Source organism: Miniopterus schreibersii, assembly GCF_964146895.1.
Source record: "Miniopterus schreibersii genome assembly, chromosome: 2".
NCBI classification, from domain to species: Eukaryota; Metazoa; Chordata; class Mammalia; order Chiroptera; family Miniopteridae; genus Miniopterus; species Miniopterus schreibersii.
The window spans coordinates 153,670,889-153,697,740 of NC_138102.1; the positions used below are offsets into that span (position 1 = coordinate 153,670,889).

At 33.0% G+C, this 26,852-nt stretch overlaps 1 protein-coding gene across 3 annotated transcripts in view; it reads left to right on the forward strand.

Annotated features, from left to right (window-relative positions):
• ERGIC2 (ERGIC and golgi 2) overlaps positions 1-26,852 on the forward strand; it is a 32,315-nt gene that overhangs the window by 3,599 nt on the left and 1,864 nt on the right. For 2 of the 3 annotated variants that reach the window (XM_081128041.1, XM_081128043.1), the window contains exons 2-12: positions 5,318-5,486; positions 6,866-6,974; positions 8,858-8,904; positions 10,365-10,435; positions 11,683-11,723; positions 15,652-15,750; positions 17,622-17,717; positions 20,232-20,287; positions 21,108-21,206; positions 24,384-24,481; positions 26,055-26,217. In XM_081128041.1, coding sequence (XP_080984167.1) covers positions 5,381-5,486; positions 6,866-6,974; positions 8,858-8,904; positions 10,365-10,435; positions 11,683-11,723; positions 15,652-15,750; positions 17,622-17,717; positions 20,232-20,287; positions 21,108-21,206; positions 24,384-24,481; positions 26,055-26,217 — 985 coding nt within the window. In that variant the 5' untranslated portion in view covers positions 5,318-5,380. The remainder of the gene's footprint in view (positions 1-5,317; positions 5,487-6,865; positions 6,975-8,857; positions 8,905-10,364; positions 10,436-11,682; positions 11,724-15,651; positions 15,751-17,621; positions 17,718-20,231; positions 20,288-21,107; positions 21,207-24,383; positions 24,482-26,054; positions 26,218-26,852) is intronic. The other variant, XM_081128042.1, reaches the window with a different exon arrangement.

The window sequence follows — 26,852 nt, forward strand, 5'->3', positions numbered from 1 at the left end:
TCATATTGCCAAATACATTTTTAAAATAGAAGTTAGCTCCTAAAATGTCTGTAGCAGGAGATAAATTGTTTCTCCATTTTTGTTTGGAGAAGTAAGTAAACTTAATTGAGCAGACAGCCTAAAAAGTGTCATGAATTCTACACTTTAATTTTGGCAAAGCATCTGATAGTCTCATATTCAAATGGATGCAAGGATAAAATATGGGCTACAGAACATACATACTTAGACTGAGTGTTGATACTATGTGTCACTGTGTTCCAGCATGAAAAGTGGTTTCTTATTTCTTATGCAGCTTTTCAAACCATTGTCTTAGTCTCAACTGTTATCAATGACTACCTGGAGTTTTTTCTTTTTTTCATACATGACAGTTTAGGAGAGAAATTGGAGAAAACAGAGATGGTACTACAGATTGTCAAAATATGAAGAGCAGCACCAACCAGTAGGCAAAGGAATCTAGTGCAATGGTACCTAAAATTTGGTACTGCTCCACAAAAGTTTTAGATTTTGTGGAGCAGTATAAAACATATATAGAAAAAAGAAAAGGGGCTGTATTTGAGGATTGACATAGAATTGCAGTTTTTGGTTTTACTAATGGATACATCTAAAAACAAAAGAAAAAAAACCCTGTCTACATCATTTCAAAAAGAAAAGACATTTTGATATGTAAAAGACATTCTGACTTCTGGAAACCACTAATCTAGGGTATTTCTAAGTCATTTTTAAAAATAGCTGACTGAACTGGATGGAGAACAAATAGAGTGTGAATGGGAGCAATCGAACTGGATTAACAGAGGAGCCCAAGAGATTGAGAACACAGGGAAAATGAAGAGCAAATTAATTCTCTCCTAGTCAGGCAGTTAAGGAGTTGGGAGGGTAATTGGTTCTGCTTAGAGAGGAAAATTAGTGTCTTGGATTTTAGAAGTGGAGCAGTTTTAAAAATTAAGAGAGCCAAAGCATGGCCTTGCTTGGTGAGGCCTTGGGTAGAATTAAGATGGAGGTCACTGGAGTAGATCTGTTCCATTTACATGGTGAAAGGGTTATAATTGTGAGTGACTGCCATAGGATGAGTGACATCAGGTCGTGAGATCCAAAGGATGGAGGAGAAGAGAAGCAGATTTAGTGATCCAGATGCTGAAGTCATTAGGGAAATTTTTTTTAATTTTACTTTTTTAATTGAATTTATCAGGGTGACATTGGTTAATAAAATTATACAGGTTTCAGGTGTACAATTCTATAAGACATAATTTTGTGTTGTGTGTTCACCACCCTAAGTCAAGTCTCCTTTCACCACTTATCCCCCCTGGAATTATAACTGTATCCAGATGGAGAAAATGGTAAGTACTGAAGTGAGAGTGTACACTGTGCTTTGGAGTGCGAACTCCGGAGCCAGGCTGCTTCTACCACCTGCTGAGTGGCCTTGTAAAAATTACTTGACTTTTCTGTGCCTCAGTATCCTTATATATAAATGAGATAAAAATAGTATGTACTTCATAGAGTCGTAGAGGATTAAATGAATTAATACATAAAGTGCTTCAAATAATATCTAGCACATAATATAGAAGTTAGGCTGTAATTCTATGTCGTATATGTGTTTATTATTGGAAAATAGATTTGAAAAAGGAAGAGGTGGTTGAGAAATCATGATAACACATGCTACATTTTTTTTACCCTTTGAGTCTCAGAAATAAAGTAAGAACTTAAAGGGAATTACAACCAGTTGAACATCAGGTTTTCATATTGAGAGCAGGTAGAGTTTTTTAAGAAAAACTAGGAATTATTGGATAACTTGTTCATATCAGAACAGTGGCTCTGTAGATGAAAGTGGCAAGTACTGGAGATACAATGAGTTTCTTGGATGTGGGTTAGTGCTGTAGGTTAGGAATGGGACAGGAGCAGCAGTAGAGTGACAAGGTACTCCATTCCAGAATAGTAATCATGGGAAATAGGAATGGAAGAAGCTAGAGATTGAGAAGCAGCCAAGTGGGATATGCTAGTTAGACTTAAGGGAGGAGTGCTGATAGGCTATATGAATTGTTAGAGGCTTTGTAAAACTAACTTTTACATATCTTTATACTTGCATACAGTTTAATGAAAGCATTTATAAAGCTTATAAAAATATAGAAAATTTAGGAAGTAACAATTTTATTCATTTGCCCAACAATGCTACCTACTATGTGCCAGTCACTGTTCTAGGTGCTTGGTACATACTGTGAACAAAACAAAACTTCTCTTTGTGGATCTTATATTTTTATATATTTATTTATCTAAGAATGACAGTTCATTTTGATTGGAAAGCTGTGCAACCATGGATGTTTCTGGAGAAATTTCCTACCTTCATTTTTTCCTTCCGCAAATGTTTATTAAATACCTACTGTGCCAGGCACTAGACATACAAAGATCAAGTTCGACATGGTTCCTGCTATAACATTACAATGTAGAAAACAGGAAGTTAGGCAAGCAATTAGAAAGTGTTCTAGGAGCATATACTACAACTAGTATGTTTGAGGTCCTAGAAGGTTTTTTACTCCTTCAGAGAGATGTCTAGACTGAGACTTAAAGAGTAAGTAGGAGTTAGCTAAATGCAGAGGTTGAGGAGAGGGAGGGAGAAAGGGTATATTTGGCAGAGAACAACATGTTGAAGGACTAGAAAGTGATTTACATAGTTTGGCTAGAATTTAGACTTTGGTAGATTGGGTTAGAAGAAAGGTAAGCAGGACCTGGTTTTTGAGGGCTTTGTAAACTTTGTTAGGATAGAGTCCAAACTCTTCAAATGTAATGGGAATGAACCTAGGACAAAGATTTCAAAAGAAAATTTATATGATCACTTTTATATATTAAAAAAATTGTTGGCTGTAGTATGGAGAGTGAATTGAAAGATTGATAATTAAAGGTTGTTGAAGCAATGCAGTGATGGATTGTGGCAGTTGGGACCAGGGTCCTAGTAAGGAACTTCTGTGTGGGCCAGGAAAAGAGGAGAACATAAGTTTAAGAATGTAATTCATGCCCTAGCCAGTTTGACTCAGTGGTTGAAGTGTTGGCCCGTGGACTGAAGGGTCCTGGGTTGGATTCCAACCAAGGGCGCATACCTCTGTTGCAGGCTTGATCTGAGGCCCTGGTCAGGGCTGATGCAGAAGGCAACCAATCAATGTGTCTCTTTGACATAGATGTTTCTCTCTCTCTCTCCCCCATTGCACTCCCCCTGAAAAGCAATGGAAAAATATCCTCAGGTGAAAATTAAAAGGAAAAAAGGAATGTAATTGGTGTTTCTTGCTTGTGTTTTTGGCTTATGTTTTGGGGTACATGGTGTTGTCATTAACTACGATAGGAACACAGGAGAAACAGGTTGGGTAGGGTGAAGTACTCATTTTTGAACTTGTTGAGTCTGAATTGTCTTTGGAGTTCCCCCATGAAACTAATAGAGGCAAAAAGACAATACACGTCTGCAGAGAGCTTTGGACTAGGAATAAAGATTTGGGAAGAATCAACATGTAGATGGAAACTGAAAGAATAGGAAATCGCTTGGGGAAACTGGAGGTTGGGAGGAAGGCTTACTGCAGAATTGGAGGAAGAAGAATCCTCAGAGTAAGCCAAAGAAGGTCTTAGAGATAGAATGAAAATCAGGAGTATACTGTCATGCCATGGTAAGAGTGTTTCAAGAAGAAAAACGAGTGATAGTGTGTTTTCTCATAGGCAAAATTAGGTCAAGACTGACCGCGTCCATTGGATTTAGTACCGAGGAAGTTGTTAGTGACCTCACTGCGAGGAATTTAGTTAAGAGGTGAGCCTGTGCTGACGAAGCAGTCACGGGATGAATGGGGACAGCTTACTCTTTTGAGTTTACCTGTGGGTATGCAGACAGAGATCAGTAGTTGGAGTTGGACTTGAGCTTTAGTGGAGAGTTTTAAATATAAGAAGATTGAACTTATTTAATATTAACTCCAGTAGGAAAGGATGAATAGGAGTGGAACGATTGGAGGAGGATCAGTCTTGGTGCAGTTACCACTCAGCAGGTACAGAAAATAAATTCGATTATTCTCTCAGTTGAACAGTTTTAGGGAGCAGGAGCTTGGCTTATGCCTAACAAACACTCAAGCTTAATTTACAAATGAGAATGTGAGTTTTATAACTTCCCTGGGAATTAGAAAATATCCTTTTTTGTCTACATGCTCCTTTTTTCTTAGGAAAACCATATACATGAGAAGCAAAATGATAACCTAAAGGCCGCTTTGTAAGCATGAGATCAACGGGAGTTAGTTGGATGTTTTTATCGGCAGATGAAATCAACCTGTATGTGCCTCCAGCTTCACCTCAGGGCTGAGTAGTAGTGTCCCTGGTTAGGGCCTGCTCACCTTTGGACAATATTTATGGTTGCTGCCAGTTTTTACTTCTCTGCCTCTCCTTTTTCTCTGTGAATGCCCTTTCTGTGGCCTGTCCTTCTATATTAACCCTACCCACTAGATTTTAGACAAATCTTTCTGCTTTTTTTTCTAGAGACATTCTTTCCCTTTTAATGGCTTCTGCAACCATTCGATGTATTCTGCAGCTAGGTGTTGATTTTATTGATACAACTTTGATTTCTGGTAATGCTTTATAGTATCACCTATAGTATTTCTGTAAATCAGTCATAAAAATCATATAAATACTTGAAAATTCAGTTGTTTTTATGGCTATGTAATGTACCTTGGATGTAGTTGGCATGCTGACAAGAATAGCAGTCAACTTTTAAATATTTTTATACTAAAATTAGATAATTTGGTAAGTTGAGCATTTTGTAGAGAAGACAAATCCGCCCATAATCTACTTTTAACATTTTTGTGTATATATTGGATACCATGAGTTTGTTTCTATCTTCAATAGTTACAAATAACAATATGAGAAATATCCCTATGATCCAGTTTTTTTGCACAACCCAGATTATTGCCTTAAGATACATTCCTAAAAAAGGAATTTAGTCAAAATAGGAATAGCGTATAGTTATATTCTCATTAGCAATGTATGAGCATGCCAGTTTACTTCATTGTCATTTCTTAGTGGGACTGTATTATTTTTATATATTTGTAAATTTAATAGGAGAAAAATTACTATGAATGTGATTGACTTGCTTTTCACTTTTTTTTTCTTTTTTTGCTACTTAATGTGTTTGTGTAAATCACCTTTCATTAGTACTTTTTGTCAGGGTAGGAGTGGAGAAAGGATAGGAAAAAGTGTTAAGCTTTTTTTTCAAGGAGGAATGAGAATATTAAGTTCTTCCAAGGACATTTATCTATATCTAAAAATATATATATGTAAATAAAAAATATTTTTTATCTTTTTATAGGATACATTTGTTCATTATTTCTTTCTTAGCATGACTATATGAAAGAAGAAGGTTTTCCTGAAGATGAGGCGACTGAATCGAAAAAAAACCTTAAGTTTGGTGAAAGAATTGGATGCCTTTCCAAAGGTTCCCGAGAGCTATGTAGAGACTTCAGCCAGTGGGGGTACAGGTGAGTATCAGTTCAAATTAGACTCTTTCACTAAATGCAGCTTTTGAGTGACCCAGTCTATATACAGAAATATAGCCATGAGAATGAACTCAGTCAGTCTGTAGGAACTTTGTAATTGGGCTGTTCTTACGTATGTGACGCTGTTTTGCTCTAATTTTATTATATATATTTTCTTTGGCATCTAATTCAGTGCAGTCTGTGCATTTAGCAGTGTTTATTAAAACACTACGTAAAAAATTTTACTGTTTTGGTGCTGGTGAGTTATGTATAATTATATTAATAAGGTTATATATATAATTTAACTTGGAAGTTATTTAATGATGTGAAATTCAGTGCTTTTACTTAAGAATAAATCAATTTAGACATTACAATAAAAATTCTTAAATTTTACATTACTGGAGAGAGGCAGCATGGGGTAATAGTTAAGAGCTTAGACTTTGGAATCAGACTGAATTTAAATCCCACTTCTTTCCTAACTACTTGACCTTGAAGAAGTTAATCAGTCTATCTCTGCTTTAGTTTCCTCTTCCATGAATTGGGGATGATATCAGTATTTACATAGTAAGGTTGCTATAATGATTAAATAAGTTAATACTTATAAAATGCTTAGGACAGTGCTTGATACAGATAGAAGTATTTGTTAAATAAAATAAATAAATAATGGAATATATAAGAAAAATATGGAACTATAACAGTATTTACTATTATTTCTTTCCCTCTTAAGAGCTAATAAAATAATATGTTTCATATAAGATTGACATTTCATTTGGTAAATGTGTACTAAGTTGCTTACTATTTCTAATCTCTTGTGATTAACTTTTGTTAACAAAAATAGTGCAAGTTCTTGTTGCACAATAGATTTTAAGTGTGTTTTGTCATAGTGTATGATAGTTCTTTCCTTTTTCTCACCTTTGTGAGTTGCTTTTATAAATGAAATGGTATGTTTAGGAGATTCCAAAGTAGAGGAGAGTTTTATTAGAGATTTGAGATGTATGTTTTTTTTAAATTGGGCTGCAAGCATGGATGCATTTTTAGTTATGAGGGGACTGTTTTCAAATTTATATTGTAATATATATGCTTACTTTATTGTATCTGTGACACTGCTATGTATAAGAAAGTAAAAGTTTTGTGTTATTAAAGAAATAAAATGCTTTCTCAATAATATGTTTGTGTTCATTTTTGTGTTTATTAGATCTTTTTTGAGCTGTTTTAGAAAAAATGTCTATAATGGACATTTTGAGAAAACCTTTTTATAGTGTTAATTCATATGGCAAGCATTAAGGCATTTGATATATTTAATCTCACTTAAAATAATTTCCTAGTGTTTACTTTTAAAAAATTGTTTTAATTCTCTTATTCTTTTTTGTTTGATTTCTCAGTTTCTCTAATAGCATTTACCACTATGGCTTTATTAACTATAATGGAATTTTCAGTATATCAAGATACATGGATGAAATATGAATATGAAGTAGACAAGGATTTTTCTAGGTAACTTTTTTCTTCTTTAAATACCTTTAGATTTAAGTTGTTTTAAAGATAATACACCTTTTTAAAAAATGTCTAACCTTTCTATTTGGTTTATTTTAGTTCTGAAGAAATAGTTCTTATAAATTCTCATTAATTACGTGCATTAGGTGAAACATTTTAGAATAATTTGAATACTGGTTAAATTCTAAAAGGGAGGTTCTCTGATTTAATATGCACTGTATAAAAAGGTTAGGAAAACATATAATGTGTTATTTTTTTTAAGATGTTGAACTGGTGGAGATTGTTTAATATTTTAAAATTATTTACTCTTTAGATTTTGAAATAGCTTACTGATCTGTGTAATTTGGAAAATATATTGTTTAAGTATACATTACATATACTTATAACTTGATTTTTATAAATTACATTTAAACTAAATTTTAACGTAAATAACATCACTTAAAACTTCGAAAATATAGTACCATAATAAGGATACAGATATACCATTTTTTATTATTTGGATTTTTTAATTGATTGAAAATAACAGATTTATAATATTAAGATTGTACTAGATAGGGGAGACATTTGCTTCTGAATTCCAATCCTAGCTCTACCATTTACTAGCTATGGGAAGTTACTAAATCTATATCTGCATGTGCTTCAGTTTCTTTTCCTACTAAATGAGGATAATAATTATAGTACTTTCTTCGTGATGCTAGTGAGAAGTAAATCCACATTTGTAAATTGCTGTGTAACCTTGGGTAAGTCGCACAACTGACTTTTTTGGGGCCTCAGCTTCATCTGTAACATGAGTGTTATTCTTGAGAACATAGGTTTTCAAGGAATATGTTATTTTTCTTACTTTGTTTTTAGCACCAATGAAGCACTTTATTTTTTTCCAAATGGAGCCTTACATAGTTCACCACCTAAGCATAGTGAGGATGTCCAGAAGCCTGTCTACTTGGTCGTCTCCTCTGGTTCCTACAGCGTCTCCTGGGCTTAAACCCCAGGGTTATTTGGAGCACAGCTTGAACTCTAGACAATGTTAAGGCTCTGTGAAGCTCTCAAAATTTATTGAAAAATCTTCTGAAGCTCAAAAAATTCTTACTGAAACCATATGCAAATTATTCGAGTGAAAAAAGTTTTGATAGCATAGGACGAGTCTGATATTGATTGTACTCATTCTGTTATTCATGGTGCTTAATTAATTCTAATATTTGAAAATTAATTCAATTTGAACTCATCATTTGAAAATAAAGCATTAGTTGAGCCTTTTAAAAAGACCATGCAAAACTTTAAGCATCGGAGGTTTTTTCCTGGTAATTGAGTTGCATTTATCAAGTCACACAGACCTAGTTTCCGATATGCCATTTCAGTGGTTACGTGATCTTATGCCAGGCATTTATACTACCCCGAACACTATTGTCTTACCTACAAAACTGTGAAGCTACACACTTCACAGGTCCATGGTAAAGAATAAAGAAGATAGTATTTGTAGGGAATCAGGCATAATCCTGATGTATATTGTATTTACTTGATAAACAGAGGAGAAAGACTTGCAATTCCTAACTCTTGATTTTGAAAGTTTTAAAGGAATATTCTACATAAGGTTCATATTCTACATAATCTTAACAAAGATTAAGACTTATTTTTCTGAGTTTCTTGGAGTTATTTAATAAAATTAAATTACAATATACTGTACTAAGAACCTATAAAATCATAAAGGCTTTTGGAATAATTGTAAAATAGAAGTTTTACTTTTAAAGTGCCTTTGTTATGGCCATAAGAAATACATTTCAGTTCTAATAAGACATATTCTTGAAATCCACGTTTTTCATTGATTTCTATTTCTCATGTTTTATTGATTACTTGGTAGGCACTAAAGTTTCCTTTTTGTCTTTTAGCAAATTGAGAATCAATATAGATATTACTGTTGCCATGAAGTGTCAGTGTAAGTACACCTTGAACTTGGTGAATCCATATATAGTTATGGTTTAAACAATTGCTAGTAAAAGGCAAAACCCACTGAATTGTGTTTTATTTTTTCTTTACGATATCTTAAAGTGTATTGCAGTGCTATTTAATAATGCAAGTTGTTTTCTCCCCAACTTATATTCTTTAAATTTCTTCTCCAGAAAGAGAAGAGATTTAACTTTCACATTAGTATAATTCAAATAAAAGAAATTGGAGGAAATTTTTGTGAATGTGTTTTAGTTTAGGTGTATACTTTTTTTTTTTTTTTTAATATATCTTTACTGATTTCAGAGAGAGGAAGGGAGAGGGAAAGAGATAGAAACATCAATGAGAGAACATTGATGGACTGCCTCCTAAACACCCCCTACTGGGGATCGAGCCCGAAACCCAGGCATGTGCCCTGACCGGGAATCGAACCTCTATCTCCTGGATCATAGGTCACTGCTCAATCACTGAGCCATGCTGGCAGGGCTAAGTATATCCTTTATTTATTTCTTGTTTGGACTATCAGTTTTTACACTCATGTTTCTCAAGAATATCCTGTTCCACTCTTTCAGTTTACTACCCTTTACTTTTACTCTTGCATATTAAAATACAGATCAAAGTATTTTAAGTTAATAGTGATCTCTTTTCTGTTTTCTTCACTGGCTTCACTTGATTATACTGGTAGTAGTGAAAAAGTGTTAATATATATTCCTGATAATGTTTGAATCAGTACAACTTTCAAAAAATGAGGATGCTTTTGCATGAAAGTTATCTTTTAAATTACCGCTTGAAAAGTGGAGACCAAGAATTTAGTAGTTCAGACGAAATTTTTTTAAGTGTGAAATAGTATTATCCCATTAAGGAAATTAATTTTGGGGACATTTTATCTCAGAAAAACCTTAAATTTCTTTTCCTTTTCCATTTATCTTTCCTTATGTTAGTGGTTTTAAGAGAAAGATACTTTGTATTCAAATTATGAGCTAGTATTAATACTACATATATCATATTTTACCTTATTTTAGGTGTTTAAATACCATTAGAATTTTAGCTTTTTCAAAATAAACTTTTTCTATTGACTATTGATATTTAAAAAGCCATCAGTAGCTTTGCCGTAAGATTTCTTTTAATCTCTAAAAATAATTCTTATAATTAACAATTTTTGTAGCAGCCATGTAGTACTTGTGTTTAGGTCCTTGCCAATTTTTGCAAAGCTCTTCAGTAAAGTTTATACATTTTACCATGAGATGCCGAATTATTTTTTTTACTGTGCAAGAAGTGGGAAAAGCATTATTTTTGGAATAATGTGATCAAATCTCTGTAATGCTACTCTTTTAACTTTTAAATAAGCAGTGTAGGAAAGTGAGTTTTCTGTTAGTCATCTTAATATGTTAGTTATATCAGATATAGTTTGACTCAGCATAGAATGTAAAACGTCTAATTTTTTTAATGCAGATATTGGAGCAGATGTATTGGATTTAGCAGAAACAATGGTCGCATCAGCAGATGGTCTAGTTTATGAACCAGTAAGTTTGATTCCTGTGTTTTTAAAAGTAATATGCTTTAAGTAATTGTTCCCTTAAAAACAGTTTTGATATTTTCTTTTGGTTCGTCTTGTCTCAGCCATTTTTTAAAATATATTTCTTAATTCAAAAATAATCCATTTTTTTGGTAAAAATTTAGCAGGGGGGATGTTGTATCTAATACCAAAATCTTCAGATAACCATTGTTAGCATTTTAAATAAGCCTATAATGTCTGTTTTATAATCTTATTCTTATTTTTTTCCCATTTTATTTTTATTTTAGTAGTATTAGTTTTTTAGTGTTCAAAATATTACAGATATCCCTATTTCCCCATTGACCCCTTCCACTTGGCACCCACTCCCCTCCCCAGGCCTTCCCCACACTATTGCTGTGCATATAGATTCTTTGGCTAATCTCTCCCCACCCACCCACCCCCACCTTCCCTCTGAGATATTTTTGTTAATGATTTCTAATAGTTTCCTTTTCTTTTTCTTAGAGGTGCTATAGTGATGAAATTTTCTTTTCCTGTAATGATTTGGAAATTCTGTCTTGCTTGTATTCTACTTTTACCAAATTTAAGTCTTTTCAATATGTGGAATCTAATGAACAAAATAAACTAATGAACAAATAGAGCCATAGGCGTGGATACATGGAACAGACTGACAGCTGTCAGAGGTGAAGAGGTGCGGGGGACTGGATAACGGAAGGTGAAGGGATTAGCCAAAGAACATACATGCACAGCCCACGGACAGACAGTTGATGACGATAGTGCCCCAATAAAATCTCTTGAGTACTGCTTTATTGATTAATACATTTAAGAATTACAGTGCTGTTGTTTAGCTCATTATCCCCGAGGATAGGGACTTTGGAAGCTTGAATATTATACTTAAGCGGTATGTCTTTTTCTTTTTAAATACTTAAGTTTCATGCTGGCATTATTTAAATGATTTTAAGTCCTAAGATACTGTTTTGTACATATGATAGATTACCAATTTGTATCCATTCTCATACATGTTGATAACTGTAATGGGAAAATATTTGTGATTAATAAAATTTCTTTATACTATTTTTGAATAAAAATATATTTCAATTTTTAGATTGACTTATAGAAGATTAAATGTAAATCATGAAATCTTGCTTGTAACACCACTATAAATTTGTTTCTTTATCAAAGAAAATTTTAAAAATTATTATATAAAGGCCAAGAGAAAATTGACAGTGTTGGTGATTATGTTTTTCTTTATTTCAGGTAATGTTTGATCTTTCACCACAGCACAGAGAGTGGCTGAGGTAATAAGTAAACAAAGTATTGTGGTCCATGGAAACCTAAATCCCACTTTGTCCATCTTCTCTGTTGCGACTTAATCATAAATTGGCATCTAGGGATTTCTCTGCATGAAATATTAGCAGAATATATATATTTAATACAATCTATATTCAAAAGTTTTACCAGATCTTAAGAAAATTATGTTAATCCTTTGAATCATGAGTACACTTTAGTTTTCATTTGAAATTTTAAAAAGCAATGTATGATCATTGTTTAATATTCAGTTTGGACAGAAAGGATATAAATAAAAGTAAAAGCCTCCTCATTATTCCATAAACCTAGTAGTAATGACTAGCGGTAATAACCAGAGTTAAATTTCTTGAGCTTTCTAAAAATTTTCTGTTCATATAAAATTTTCTATATGTTTGCATATTTGTTATTTTTTCCTAATACAAATGGGATCATTCCATATGTTGGTTCAATAACTTGCTTTTTGTCATCTAATGTGATACTTTGTACAACTTCCCATTTAAGTACCTATAGTAGTCCATTTTATAGATAAACTATAGTTTATCTAATTGGATCATTTTTGATGGGTAGATTGCTTGCAAGATTCTAATATTAAAAACAGTGCTCAGTGAAAATTCTTGAATCTAATTCCTTAAGTGCTGTGTGTGTGTGTGTATGTGTGTAGTTTCTAGAAATGGAATTTCTCTTTCAGAGGATATTTAACATTTTGATAAGTTCTTATCTCAAGGAAAAAAATTTTTAACTATGTGAGGTGATGGCTGTTAACTAAACTGATTGTTGTAATTATTTGCAATAGTTACATTATATCACATTATATGCCATACACCTTAAATTTATACAGTGTTGTTATGTCAATTATATATCAAACTGGAAAAAATTTTGATAGGTAATGCCAAATATCTTGCCCAAATAGTTTGGCTTATACTGTACTCCAAAACTATATGAAAGTACTTGTTTCCGTACAAAACCACCAACAGTGGGTATAACAAGACTTTTATTTTTGGGTGAATTTCAGCAATTTGATGGGTGAAAAATGGTATGGCACTTGTTTTAATTAGTTATTTCTTTATGAATCAATTTAATATCTTTATGGTTTTTCCCTCCATTTGTACTTCTTTTTTGTGTGTGAAATTGCTTGTTCATGCCATGTACCCATTTTGCTTTTTTTTAAAAATAACTCTAAAGAATCTTATGTATATTAAAGAAATGAGTTCTTTGTTATAAGTGGTTCCTCTACACCTACCACCATAGATTGTGTGTTTTTTGTGTGTGTGTTTTGTTGTTTGTTTCCAGGCTATGTCTTGTGCTTAGAAAGGCTTTTTACCTAATTTAAGATTATTACAAAAACATATTTTTTACCCATCTTTTAAAAATTTTTCTTTCTCACCCCTAAGTATATTTCAAAGGCCTTTCTCTTTTAATTTCCAAGTTCACTATTTGGGGAGATTTCAAAATTAAAGTTGAAATCAAGTAGTTGAACAAAAGAACTGAGTATTAGGTGTTTCTGGGGTTCTAGTGATTTTAGTAGGGAGCTGCCTAGACATGAAATATGTTACTTAAATCTCGAAATATTAAAGTGAGAATCACCTTTCATCTGGAATTTCATTCATTGTTCAGGACTAGTAATTAGTGGAAGCAGAGACTAAGTTTTTACTAATAAAATGTTAGCCATTCTCCATCATAGTAGAGTTTTCTATGTGCCTTCACATATGGAATATAAACTTGGATATTTATTGGTATATTTGAGGTAGAATTACGTACACACACACACACTCATACACACACACCCCTAAATATAGTTTGGTGTCATCATTGTCTTTTTCCACTGCCCAGCACTAAAAATTTAACTATGGAAATATAAGACACAAAAATATGAGGCTTTCAATTTCTGCTAGCATTATATCCAAAGATTTTAATCTCTGGATGTATAAATCTGAAGATGGGATCTGGCTTTTTGAAGATTTCTACAAAATGGTGTGCTGCTTCTAAAGAAATACTCCTTTTTTTTTTTTTTTTTTTAATAATGAAATGGTTTTAAAAGTAGTTTATTTTTTAATTTATTTTTTTAAACAGTACATTAGTTTATTCAGTATTTTTCTTTTTCTTCTTATTGAATTTATTGGAGTGACGTTGGTTAATAAAACTATATAGGTTTCAGGTGTGCAGTTCTCAAACAAATATTCTTGAACGGACTAGAGATATCCAGGACCTAGCATTCTGAATAATGTACTTACCAAAATTTTTTTACCTTTAGAATTTGCTCAAAGAGATTTAAGTTTTCTTTCAGTTGATGTTCTGCTTTCTTAAAATATTTAGCATTCTAATTACGTTCTCTCCTGTAGTACTAAATCTCTATCCCTGGACATAAATAACCTTTCCTATTTCTGCTTTTTATTTCTGTACTTAAGATTTATTCTTAACTAAATTTACAGTCTACAAATGACTGGTTATTTTAAAGAGTCCTGTTTTGCCAGTGTTTTTAGTTGAAGGGGCATAGTATTTTATATCTTGTTTTATGATAGGATGTGAAGTTTTTTCAGATTTACGTTTGCTTCCTTTTTTAAGTGCCTGCATTTGTTTATAATTTTCTCAAGTTTTATTTAAAATTTTATTTTTTAGAATTGTTTTTAGTTCACAGCAAAATTGAACAAAAAGTACAGAGTTCCCAAATACCTCTTGCCCACACATTGCCACACATGTGCGCCATTATCACCATTGTTAACATCTGAGTGGTGCGTTTCCATCATATCACTGGAGTGGTACATTTCATACAATCTTTGAATCTACATTGGCTTATCATTTTCACTCAAAGTCCATAGTTTACATTATTAGGATTCACTTTTGTTGTTACACATTCTGTGAGATTTCACAAATGTATAATGACATGTATCCACTATTATAGTATCTATAAGATAGTTTCACTGCCCTAAAATTCCTCTGTGTTTTGTCTGTTCATTCCTCCTTCCCTTCTTTTTAATTTTTATACTTGCTGAGTTTGAACTTTAATACAGATGACTTTGAGTGTTAGTTATTTAAAGATACAGAATTAAAGAAGATAACATAGGATTATAACTGAAAATACAAAGTTATTGCTGAAAATAGGAGGAGGCCCAAAGGTAGAAATGTTAGAGGAAAAGCTTTTAATTTTGGTTTTGTTGTTTGGAATAAACAATTTCATAAGTTATTGTGAACGTAAGAATTTTGTTCAAAAAAATCTTCAAACAACTAATTTATTGTTTGTGGCTTGTTATATTTAAAAAGAAAATCTGCTCATGAGTTTTCGAATGTATACTTTGTTTTTTATAATCCTCTGCCTTACATGCTGATATTCTTTTCAGAAATTATAGGTAGAGTATAATATTTTGTTTAGAATGGTCTTGTCATAGAATAAAAGTCAGGTTTCTTTGGAAAAGGCAATACCAGATGATCTTAAATGGCACTGTATCCTGGTCTGTAATGAAAATTTGATGCTTGTGCTGTGGCTCTATACCCCACTTATCTCCTACTCTAAGTCTATCAGATCTATTATGTGGCCCCTTATTTGTGTGGGGTTTTTTTTTGGTATCTATAACACTTAATGCCTGACAAAAAGTAAGAATTTTGTATTTACTGTGTGCATGTATGAATTTAGATATTCAGATGAGCAAAAGCTCCTTATTGATGACTCAGACTACATGTCCATTATTGATGGAGTCAGACTGCGTTATGGAGCCCAGCTATTAGACCTGTAGCCATCCTACCTCACTCTTCCTGCTTTCAAGGAAAATGACCAAAGAAAACTTGGTACTTTATTTTAGAATAAAGTCCTGTAATAATAAATGTATGGCTTAGCTAAGTCATCTAATTGTTGTTTTTAAAAAAGGGTTGGCTTTCTTTGTGTACCTTACTGTATTTATAAACTATCATTTGTATTATATTTAGGATGCTGCAGCTGATTCAGAGTAGACTACAAGAAGAACATTCACTTCAAGATGTGCTATTTAAAAGTGCTTTTAAAACTTCAACAGGTCTTCCATCAAGGTGAGGTGTATACATTTTTTCGTTAGTTTATTTTGTTCATTAGGTTCCACATATAAGTGAAATCATTGCTACTTGTCTTTCTCTGACTGGCTTATTTCACTTAGTATAATACTCTCCAGGTCCACCCATGATGTGACAAAAGGTAAGATTTCCATCTTTTTTATGGCGAATATTCCATTGTGTTGCTGTACCACAGCTTTTTTATCCGCTCATCTATTGATGGGCACTTGGGCTGCTTTCAAATCTTGGCTGTTGTAAATAATACTGCAGTCAACATAGGGGTACATATATTCTTTTGAATTAGTGTTTCAGGTTTCTTTGGATATTTTCCCAGAAGTGGAATTGCTTAGTTAAGGCAGTTCCGTTTTTAAATTTTTAAGGTAACTCCATACTACTTTTCACAGTGCCTGCACCAGTCTGCATTCCCACCAACAATGCACAGGGATTCCCCTTCTCCACACCCTCTCCAACACTTGTTTATTGATTTGTTGATGGAGCCATTCTGACAGGTGTGAGGTGATACCTCATTGTGGTTTTAATTTGCATCTCTCTGATGATTAGTGATGTGTTGAACATTTTTTCATATATCTCTTGGCCATTTGTATGTCCTTTTTGGAGAAGTGTCTATTCAGATCCTTTGCCCATGTGTCAGTTGGATTTTGTTGTTGTTGAATTTTATAAGTTCCTTATAAATTTTGGCTATTAAACCCTTATCAGATGTATCAGTGAATATGTTATCCAATTGTCTTTTCATTTTGTTGGTGCTTTTAGAAGTTCAATAGCATTTCCACCAAGGTGAGAGGTATATATTTTAAAAATGCAACTATTTATTATGAATTTACTTTGACATAATTTTAGTATTGATTTGGTTCTCTGATTTCATATTTCTCAGAGAAAATGTAATCATTCTGTATGATGAAGATATCTTTTTACACTTAAATTTATAGCCTGTGATATTGATCAGGATTATCACAAATATGTTATAGTTAATCCTTGGAACAGCATGGTTTTGAACTGCTCAGGTTAATTTATATGCAGATTTATTTCAATAACTACAGAGGCCAACTGTCTGCATTAATCTATGCCATTTTATATGGGGGATTAGAGCATTCTCAAATTTTGATATCCTCAAGTCCTAGAACCAATCCCCTATAGATACCAAAGGACAACTGTGTAAACTTTTGATGGAGTCAAAAGTTGTATGTGGATTTCAGTGCTCGTGTTGTTCAAGGTTTCACTGTATTTCATTTTCATTTAATTTTTCTCTTTTATGTGTATATGGTGTACTGCCATATAAAATTATGTTATGTTTTAAGAATAAATTAATTGCATTTTCCATTATGATGATGTATGACTTTTGATTAGGAATTTTGTGTTTTTATATTACTTATTTTTCTTTTATAGATTGGAATAGCTGGTATTTGGAAATCCTATAATCATGAAAATGATTATTTAAATTTAAAACTATGTAGAGGTTTTGCATTTGCTGAGGAAGAAAGCATCATTGTCCTTGAACTTAGATGGCATGCCTTCCCTTCCCTCATTCGTGTCCCCACCCTCCCCTTGCCCCTTAAAGGGCCAGAAACAGATGATGCAAGTATGTCTTTGTTGGATGAATTCTTTTAATTTTTCTCTCCTTTGGTTAGATTTGAAAAACCATGGAGTTTTAGATTTGTGTAAATGCAATATGTAAAAAAATAATTAAGTAATTTTTTCTATTTTATAGATAAATGCTTTTTAAAAAATGTATAGACTTCAAAAAAACTGCTTTTCAACTTTTGACATTTAGAAAACATTACCTGAAAACAGATCAGTATTGGTGACGATATTGAACGTGCTGTAAGTAATCCTAACATATCTTGTTGTAATAGGGAAGATGATTTATCACAGCCTCCAGATGCTTGCAGAATTCACGGTCATCTATATGTCAATAAAGTAGCGGGGAATTTTCACATAACTGTGGGCAAGTATGTTCTTTTCACCTACTGAAAATACTTCAGACAACTTGTCAGCTCGTTAAAAGTCAATTCTTTGCTAAACTAATAATTTATCATTAACTACTAAAGGCCTGCTTAAAATGTTTTGTATCTGTATTTTTGATGTCTTGAGAGTAATGTTCTGGGCCTTAATCTCAAGATAGAGAAGACTGCTAACTTTAAATACTACTTCAAAATAAAGTTTAAACAGTTATGTCATATTTTATATGTTAAAGTAAATAAGCTGTATGTAAATATGAAATAAAACCTACTTACCCAGTTTTAGTACCCTGAAAGCTCTTACCTAGACATTTTATTAATTTGCTCATTTTGTTGGATGGTGTTAGGTTTTTGTGTTTGGCGATTGTAACCAAAATATAAACCCTAACTAATTTGATGTAGTTAGAAATTAATACTTTCTGGGGAAAAGTTAAATTAGGTAAAAGTTAAGGAAAAAATATTAGATCTTCAACCTTCATAAGCAGCCCCCGCACAGAAACTGTTGTGCAATGAACACTTGGTATATTTCCGAGTGAATAAATAGATTCTCTGATCCTCCCTCCCTCTCTCCCTTCCTCTCTTCCATCTCGAGTTGCAGAACTGAACAATTTTTCATTGCAAAAGACATTTTTTGAGTACTCGCTATATGCAAAGTACCATGCTAGATGCTAAGAATGAAACAGTGGAAAAAAGAAAAAGGATTTTTGTCCTTATGGTACTGTGACAGTCTGAGAGAATCCAAATTTTAAACAGTGAGTTGCACTAATAACTATTGAATTATAGTTGTATTGAACCTATAAAGGAGAAGTATGGCTGATAAGAAACTATGTAACAAGGTTGCTATCCTACTCTGCTTGTCAGCAGAGGCTTTATTGAGGAAAACCTTAATAGTGTTCAAACTGGTGGATGATTAGCAGTTTTATATATAAAGGAGAGAAGGGCATTCATGCTGAGAGAAAGGTCACAAGCAGGAAAGAGAGTGGCTGGAGATTGTATATATATTTAGAGAGAGAGCGAGAGCATGAGAGCTTTATGCAAAATTATTTCAGTGTTTACAGTGATCAGATGAAACATTTCTTTGTCTTTGTTGTTCCACTCTTTTTTAACATTAATTTTTTGGTTTTGTTACTGTTGCCGGCACCCATTCTCTCCATTCCCAGCCTGTCGCTGGGAATCTTAGAATTTCTTGGTATCATCCAGGCAAATACTAGTTGGTTCAGAGAAATGTAGAAGATTGTATTATATCTTTGGATACAAACAGTATCCTACTCCAAACCTGACAAACAATATCCTACTCCAGTATCCTACTTTGGCAAGTATTGTATGAGCCTCCATAATTACGGCCTTTGTTTCCAGTTTCACTTCTCTCTTCATGTGATGATCACTCATTCCAACAATAACAGTAACAAAACAAAAAAAACGGAAAGGCATCTGGTCTGCATCTTATCATTTCTGAGGTATACTGTAAACCACTCCTAGTTTTATGATAGTAGGTTTGTCAAATTTAATATTGATTTTTTTCAAAGATCTCACATTACCTCTCAGGCACAGTATCATTCTGAACTGTATTATAAAGGAGAAATATTTATTTTAATATGCAAACCCTTGAGCATGACTACATTAGATAAGGCAATGAAGTAGGTAGATGCGTGTCACTTATATTTGTCATTACAATAGCTGCAAATGCAGACTGAAACAGATGTGCTGGCCTCCCAAGTATCATGAGTGCTATTTCTGTTGGTGAGGTGATACTCTGAAATAGGGAACAACTCTGTGTAGCACTGTGAACAAAATATAACATTTCCTCTTGTTTCCTGGGAAATTTAGTGTATATTGAAACTACAGCAAAGTACTTTGTATAGATAAATGGAGTTAAGTTTTAGACTCAAGTCATTATACATAGGTTTTTCATGTACCTAAATGCCATTTAGAGTGTTTGGACTCATGCAAAGTGTGGGACATTTTTATTTTGTGTGAGACTGTCATTGCCTTGCAGGATGCCGGGCTTCCCTGGCTGCTAACCACTACATGCCAGTAGAGCTCCTCCCAAATGATTGTGACAACCGAAAATGCCTGTCCCCAGTGGCCTCTGATTTTCAACAACCTTTCCTTCGCTGAAATTTACGTGCATAATATATCATAGCACATGAAAAATATGTGAAATTCAAATTTTAGTACCCAAAAATAAAGTTTTACTGGAACATAGTCATGCTCATTTGAATTTCATGAAAATTTATTTATGTATCTGACTACATAATATCTTCAGTTTTGCATCTTGGTCCACAAAACCTAAAATATTTACTGTCTGGCTCTCTATAGGAAAAGTTTGCCAACCCCCAGTTTATTAAATTGCTGAGATAAGTAGACTTACCTACTTAAATCATAGGCCAAGTATGTTCTTATTTTATATTAAGAAAAGTATATAATTTACAAAAGACCACTTTTCAGGTTTTAATTAGTTATATATTTAAATGTTGTTACTTTAATCTTTTTTTCTCCTTTCAGGGCAATTCCACATCCCCGGGGTCATGCACATTTGGCAGCACTTGTCACCCATGACTGTAAGTAGTTTCTGGAATTTTTTTCCATGAAGATGTCCTGGAAAAAAAAGTGTTTTCTTTGTTTGTTTATTTTAGTGCAGGTGCAAGGTAGGGCTTTAAAAGTGGACTGTTTTGAAAAGATGTCCATAAGAGAAAATAAATAATTAAATGTATTGGCTCTAATCCATTTTTTCCCATCCTTAAGCTACCTGTACTTCTATTGAGTCATGGTCAGAAGTCGCCAAGGTTAGGGAGGACCTCCTTGGTGTGCTTTATAGAGTTTATTTCAATATGTAAATCTAAGTATGGACATATGCATATGTACATATACAGCATTCAAGTTAGTTTCTTATAATGATTGTCATAAAGTCTGCTTTAGAGAACAAAAACAAGTAATAAATTCCATAAGAAATCAGTTTGGTCCTAGGTAGCAAGCTATTACAAATATATCTGATCAGTGTTATTATTTGGATTCATGGACATCATCCCAGTTGTTTTAACGACACAGTCCTATTACTGTGTGATAATTTGGACCAGGAAAGACCTGTTTTTTTGGGTTGTCAGGCTTAGATGTAATATTTTTTCTCAAATGTTAATTTGTATGTAATCATGACATTTGAGATACAGCATTTTATCAGAATTTACTTACCCTTATGCATTTAATTCCCATGTACTTATATGCATTTTTCTCAAAATTAATGTGGTTTTAAATACTATATTATTATACCTGCAGATTTCAGATATTTTCATCTGAAAGTAGATAAGAATGTGAACCCATCTATAGTATGTGTTTTGAATAATACTAATTTCTCTACTTAATTGGTTTTATTTTTTGCCTCAGCATACAACTTTTCTCACAGAATAGATCATTTGTCTTTTGGAGAGCTTGTTCCAGGAATTATTAATCCTTTGGATGGAACTGAAAAAATTTCTGTAGATCGTAAGTACTTAATACTTACTGTTGGAATTTACATGTAGGTAGTTTTTCTTATAGCTTTAATATTAATACATTTTAAATAATCCTTTTTTTAACTCCCTCGTAGCAGATAAATAGATAAATCTTTAAGTAGTTTACGTGGTTGATTACCTTTAAGTGGAGATGTGTGTGGAGAGACTTGTCTTAGTGGATAATGTTTAAATGTTAAAAAATGAGCCATAGAGCAGAGTAAGAAATTATAGTTAAATGTAGGCTGGAGAAGGAGAATTTAAAAACTTTTTAAATAAATGAAAGGTCAGTAGGGCATAGCTGCTTCCTGTGTTCACCAAAGAGTTAGAACAAAAGAAAGTTTCAACATTCTAAGAAGAATTTTCTTCTTTGTATATGTTCGAGGTTCTAAAATTCATATTTACCGTTTTAGAAACCTGTCCTGAGAATTTTGCAAACATCAGAAACCTAGAGTTATTCTAGAATGGTTTGGTTATTAACAGAGATAGAAGTTGTACATTATATTACAGATACCTTTTGTAACTGTTTGTTTTAACCTTCCATTCCACTTAATATTTCAGTTTATTTAAATATGGGTGGATTATTAATTTTTTTTTAACTTTTGTAGCAAATAATCTCTTGAGTTTCCTGATGGTTTTTGGTTGCTTTTCTGCTTCCTAAATAGTCATATTGTAGGACACGCCCTACTTATAGGACCTTTTAAGAACATCTAAAGCTTCCTGTGCAAAACTGAAATTAAAGATTTCATTTTTTATTAATTCAAATAGATTTATTGTATTTATCTCAGTATTTTAGTTTTAGAATAGTGTTATAATCAGATACATTAAAGATGTGTTACTTAAAATACTGACATTCAGGAGTATTTTATGTTTGTATGGAAATGTTTTCACTTAAGAACACTTGAGTACTAAATTTGGAAGTATGTAAGTAGAAATTATAAACTGTATTCATTATAATTTCATTTTTAGTCTAAGTATATATTCATTCTACACCAAAACACATTAAATATTACTTAAGAGATGCTATTTGAAAACATGTTGCTTAATAATACTGTTTCATGATGCTAAATGAACTATAAATTTCTGTACAGAAGTGGTTCTAAATATAAACATTAATTTTTGAAAGTTTCTTTTTAAGTCTACTTTTTTTCTAAGTTCAAAAGACTAGTAGACATTTAGTTATGTTATAAAATGCCATCAGGTGAGTGTCAGTAAGTTATTCAAAGCTTTAAAGCAGGTAGAGTCTTCTCCTCCCTGACATATGTTCTGTTGGGCCTCTTTTCCCAAAAAGGAAAAACAGCAGTGTTACAAATCTGTTGTGTTCAGGTAGCCACCTCCTTTTGATATTCTCCAGAGGTTTTGTGGGGATTATTTAGCAGTTACATCTTTAAAACTAGCAGATTTGGACAGGCCTGAAACCTTTGGAACAATTTGTGACTTGCGGCAAAATTTCATTCAACTGTGCTCCCCCTGCCCTCATCCCACCAGACTGGCAATCAAGTTATTTAACAAATTTATAGCCCTTCCTTGAATTACTGTTAGACAGATAGGTCTCCAGTGGTTGTCTCGCCACAGGTGACAAGGTTCCCAGTTTTTCCTTCACGTTCCTTTGACCTTGCTTGGTGCTTGTTGCAGCGGCCCTCGCTCCCCTCTTGCGGAGAGATTCCTCTGTCGTTCATTTTTACTCCCAAGCCTAATTATCCCGCCATGTGCGCAGCATTGGTTGTTGCCTCACCGCTCTCAAGTTCACCTTTTTTCATAAACACTTCATACCTAAACACCCTTTCTCCCTAGCACTTTCCACGCGCGCTCTCTGACACAATAGAGTTTATTTGTACAACACCTGCAACTGAAGACCATCCACAGAGTTGACACCCTTTCACCCTAATATTGCCTGTGATAATATTTACGTTGAAATTAATAATGGAAGAACTGGTAAAAAACTGTTTGCTTTTGAAAGTTACAGTGGTACAAGTAGTAAGAAATGAGTGGTGACACAAACAGGTTTTGGTTTATTATGTTGGAAGCTTGTTTAATGCTAGTGTGTGAAGAAACCCTTATGCGTACCTCTCTCCTGCTTATCTGCAGTTTTCTCCTTCCCACCCCTATTCAGAATTACACTGAGATAGGAGACAGAAATTGGATTATTAGAAATAAAAATTCATTCATGCTGAGCAAGAAAGTCCTAGACACACAAAAGTATATACTGTATGCTTCCACTTATATGAAATTCTAGAATAGGCAAAACTAATCCATGACAATAGAAGGTAGGTCAGTGGTTGCCCTAGGACCAGAGATAGAGTGGATTGAGGTAATGAAATGTTTTATGTTTTGATGGTGGAGGTGATCGTATGGGTGAGTACATTTGTTAAAATGTATCAAACCATACATTTAAAATGGATACATTTGATTCATGTACACATAGGCAGTTATTACCATGTGGTGTGAAGTACAACTGTTTTTAGGTCAGACATATTGAGGCATTATTACTTATCTAGTTGAAACTATACTAGATATATCTAGTTCTAAATTTCTTAGAATATAGACCTAGAGAATTAATGTTTTGTACTACATGGACTATTATGTAATTGTTTAGAATTAATGATTGGTATTATACTGGTATTTATGACTTGTATTAAACCTAGAAATGCCTAATGACTATATAAATGTGACCCCTTTGATTACACGATAACCCCAGGCCATCATTGAATAGTTTATTTATCTTTCTGCTGTGGTATCAATTCCTTATATTTATCCAAAGGCTGGCTAATTCAATTTTGGTTTACTTACATATCTTAAGATATTAGTAGAAACTGAAAATGTGTCTTGTGATGGTTATAGTATTGTAACTTTATTCTTACTAGTTTCTGTACTATAAAGGAATGCTGCTTTTATTTTCCATATTTGTTATAAGAATCATGATTATAATGTATCTATCTGACTCATTCATCTTTTTAAGTATCTTAAAAAAGATCTGTATGTGACTATTTTATGCTTACTGAGAACTTGTTTTTCAAGTAATAGTGTATTGATTTCACTTATTCTTTCTAAGTTATTTTCTGTTAGACACTTAAATTTCAGGTTAAGTGTGTTTAATAGGAGGAGGGTATATTTGGCAGTAGTTTTGTTGATACTGGATTGATGGAAAGAACACATTTTGTTTTTATTCTAGACAACCAGATGTTCCAATATTTTATTACAGTTGTGCCAACAAAGCTACATACATATAAAATTTCAGCAGACACCCATCAGTTTTCTGTGACAGAGAGGGTAAGTTAAATCCAACTGATAAAATGATTTTATTTTATTTTTTTAGCATTTTATAGTCTTCCTGCTACAAAATAAGGTGGTAGTTTCAGTTGGTGCCCTCCCCCATTTCAAAATGCATTAACATTTTATTTTAAGACAATAAGATATCAGAAGCAGGTGTTAGTATATTCTAGAGCAAGAAAAGAAGTAGGTTTTTTAAATCTGGAAGGTTTTGTATTCAATTAAGTCAGAATTATTAAATTGTGATGGTATTATTCCATTCTTAATATCTTAATTTTGTATTGTTTTCTCTTATGTCGGTATAAGCAGTTTTCTTATTTGCCAGCAGATTCTCTGATTTCTGTGTTATTTATTTTTTAATTAATGTGTCTAACCTGGGCATGCATGGTTATTGTGACTCAGATGACAGATTTTGAGGTCTTTGCCTTCCTAACTTGTGCTTTGTATTTAATAAGAGGACAAATGTTCTGCAACCTCAGGGTGGAGTAGCCTTATAAAAAAATCTGATAGTGAGGATCAGAGTTTCGAAACTGGACAGTTTAACATTTCTCATCTATCCTGGGTTCATGTTTTCTTGTTGTGTTTAAGAATGGTGAATATTCAAATACTATTATTCAAAAGACTTCTAAGGCAAAATCTAAGTGCTTTAAAAACGTGCTTTTCTCAATATGGAGTTTTTAGTAGCCTTATAATTTGTGATGGCTGTGTCCTCAGTAATCGTAGAATTTTTCTTATTCTCAGGAGATTAAATACTGAAGATTTTAGGGGTGAAGTGTCATGTGTTCATAACTTTTCACATGATTCAGGGGGAAAATCAAGTGTGTATAAGTGTGTGTGTTTACATACACACACATACAGAAAGAGACAGATTAGGTAAAATGTATACAAGTATATATTGTGCTTTTCTGCATTTCTGTAGGGGTGGGGAGATAACCGTTTCTCACTAAGTTTGATACCATCTGAACATCAGTCTACATAGTGGCAAGACTTTGGAGAAAACAGGCACACGTTGCTACGGGAAATGCAAAATGGCATAGTCTCTATGGAAGGGAGTTTGACAGTATTTGCAAAACGGCATATGCATTTACCCTTTGACCCAGCAATCCCAGTTCTAGGAGTTGAATCCAAAGGTTAAGTGGAACAAAATACAAAAATGATGTGTGTATGAGGCTCTGCATAACAGGAAATAAATATGACTATTTTGTAAATTGTTAGCAAAGAAATATTAAAAATATGTCAAAATATGAACTGTTTTAATTGATTTGGCCAATGAAGACTGGGCCATACAGGTATAAGCGCTTGAGTTCAATAGAAAACTTCTATGTAAAGTGATCTTTTAGAGAAAATAGGAAAGAATAATTCTGTTCTTTTGGTTGCTTTGAAAGCTTACCACTCAAAGAATCAGAATAATTTGATTGTCTCTTAATATCTTAAGTCTGGTAGGACAGTTCGTGAAGAGATCTGGATGTCTGTCTCAGGCAGTGGGGGGGGGGTGTGTAGGGCTTCATGTTGACTGCATGTAAGTAACCAGATGACATGACTCCTCTCTGTCTCTTCCTTTGCCTTCCTGTAGGAACGTGTCATTAACCATGCTGCAGGCAGCCATGGAGTCTCTGGGATATTTATGAAATATGATCTCAGTTCTCTTATGGTGACAGTTACTGAAGAGCATATGCCATTCTGGCAGTTTTTTGTAAGACTCTGTGGTATCGTTGGAGGAATCTTTTCAACAACAGGTTAAGAATTCATTCCTTTTTTGTCTAATTTCTAAAAGTGTTGCTGACACTGAGTTTAAGATGCTTTTACTTAAAATGGGCAAAAAATATACACACTTTCATATTTTGATATATATAAAGCACCTTTTCTTTAAGACTTCATTCCAGACCTCCAGAGTTAATTGATTAAGCATTAAGCATACCTACGTTCACTGCATTCAGTAATTTAAGGAAGATTACTTAGTGAGCTAGACAGATCCTAGAAGTGAGTCCAAGTTCTCCCATTTATATAGTGATAGCCTTATATAGATCACTTACCTTTTCCAAAACTGTTTTCTCTTCGTAAAAAAGGGCATAATGGTTCCTAACTTACAAGTATAAAGTAGAATTAGATTAGAAAATGCCTAAAAATAGTAGGCACTTGGATATAAATTGTCTTTTTGGTTTAAAATATTTTTAACTGTATGATATGTAAAATTATATCTTATGGTACTTTGAACTATGTGATAGTTTGTCAGTGTTTTATGACGTTGGCTTCTTTGTCCTGAGATTATGAGTTTCTCTCAAAAATAACTTGCGGAATTATAATCATGAAAATTTGAGAGTTAAGTACACTAGAGAAAGGAAATATAGTTCCTTCTTTATCCCCAACCCCT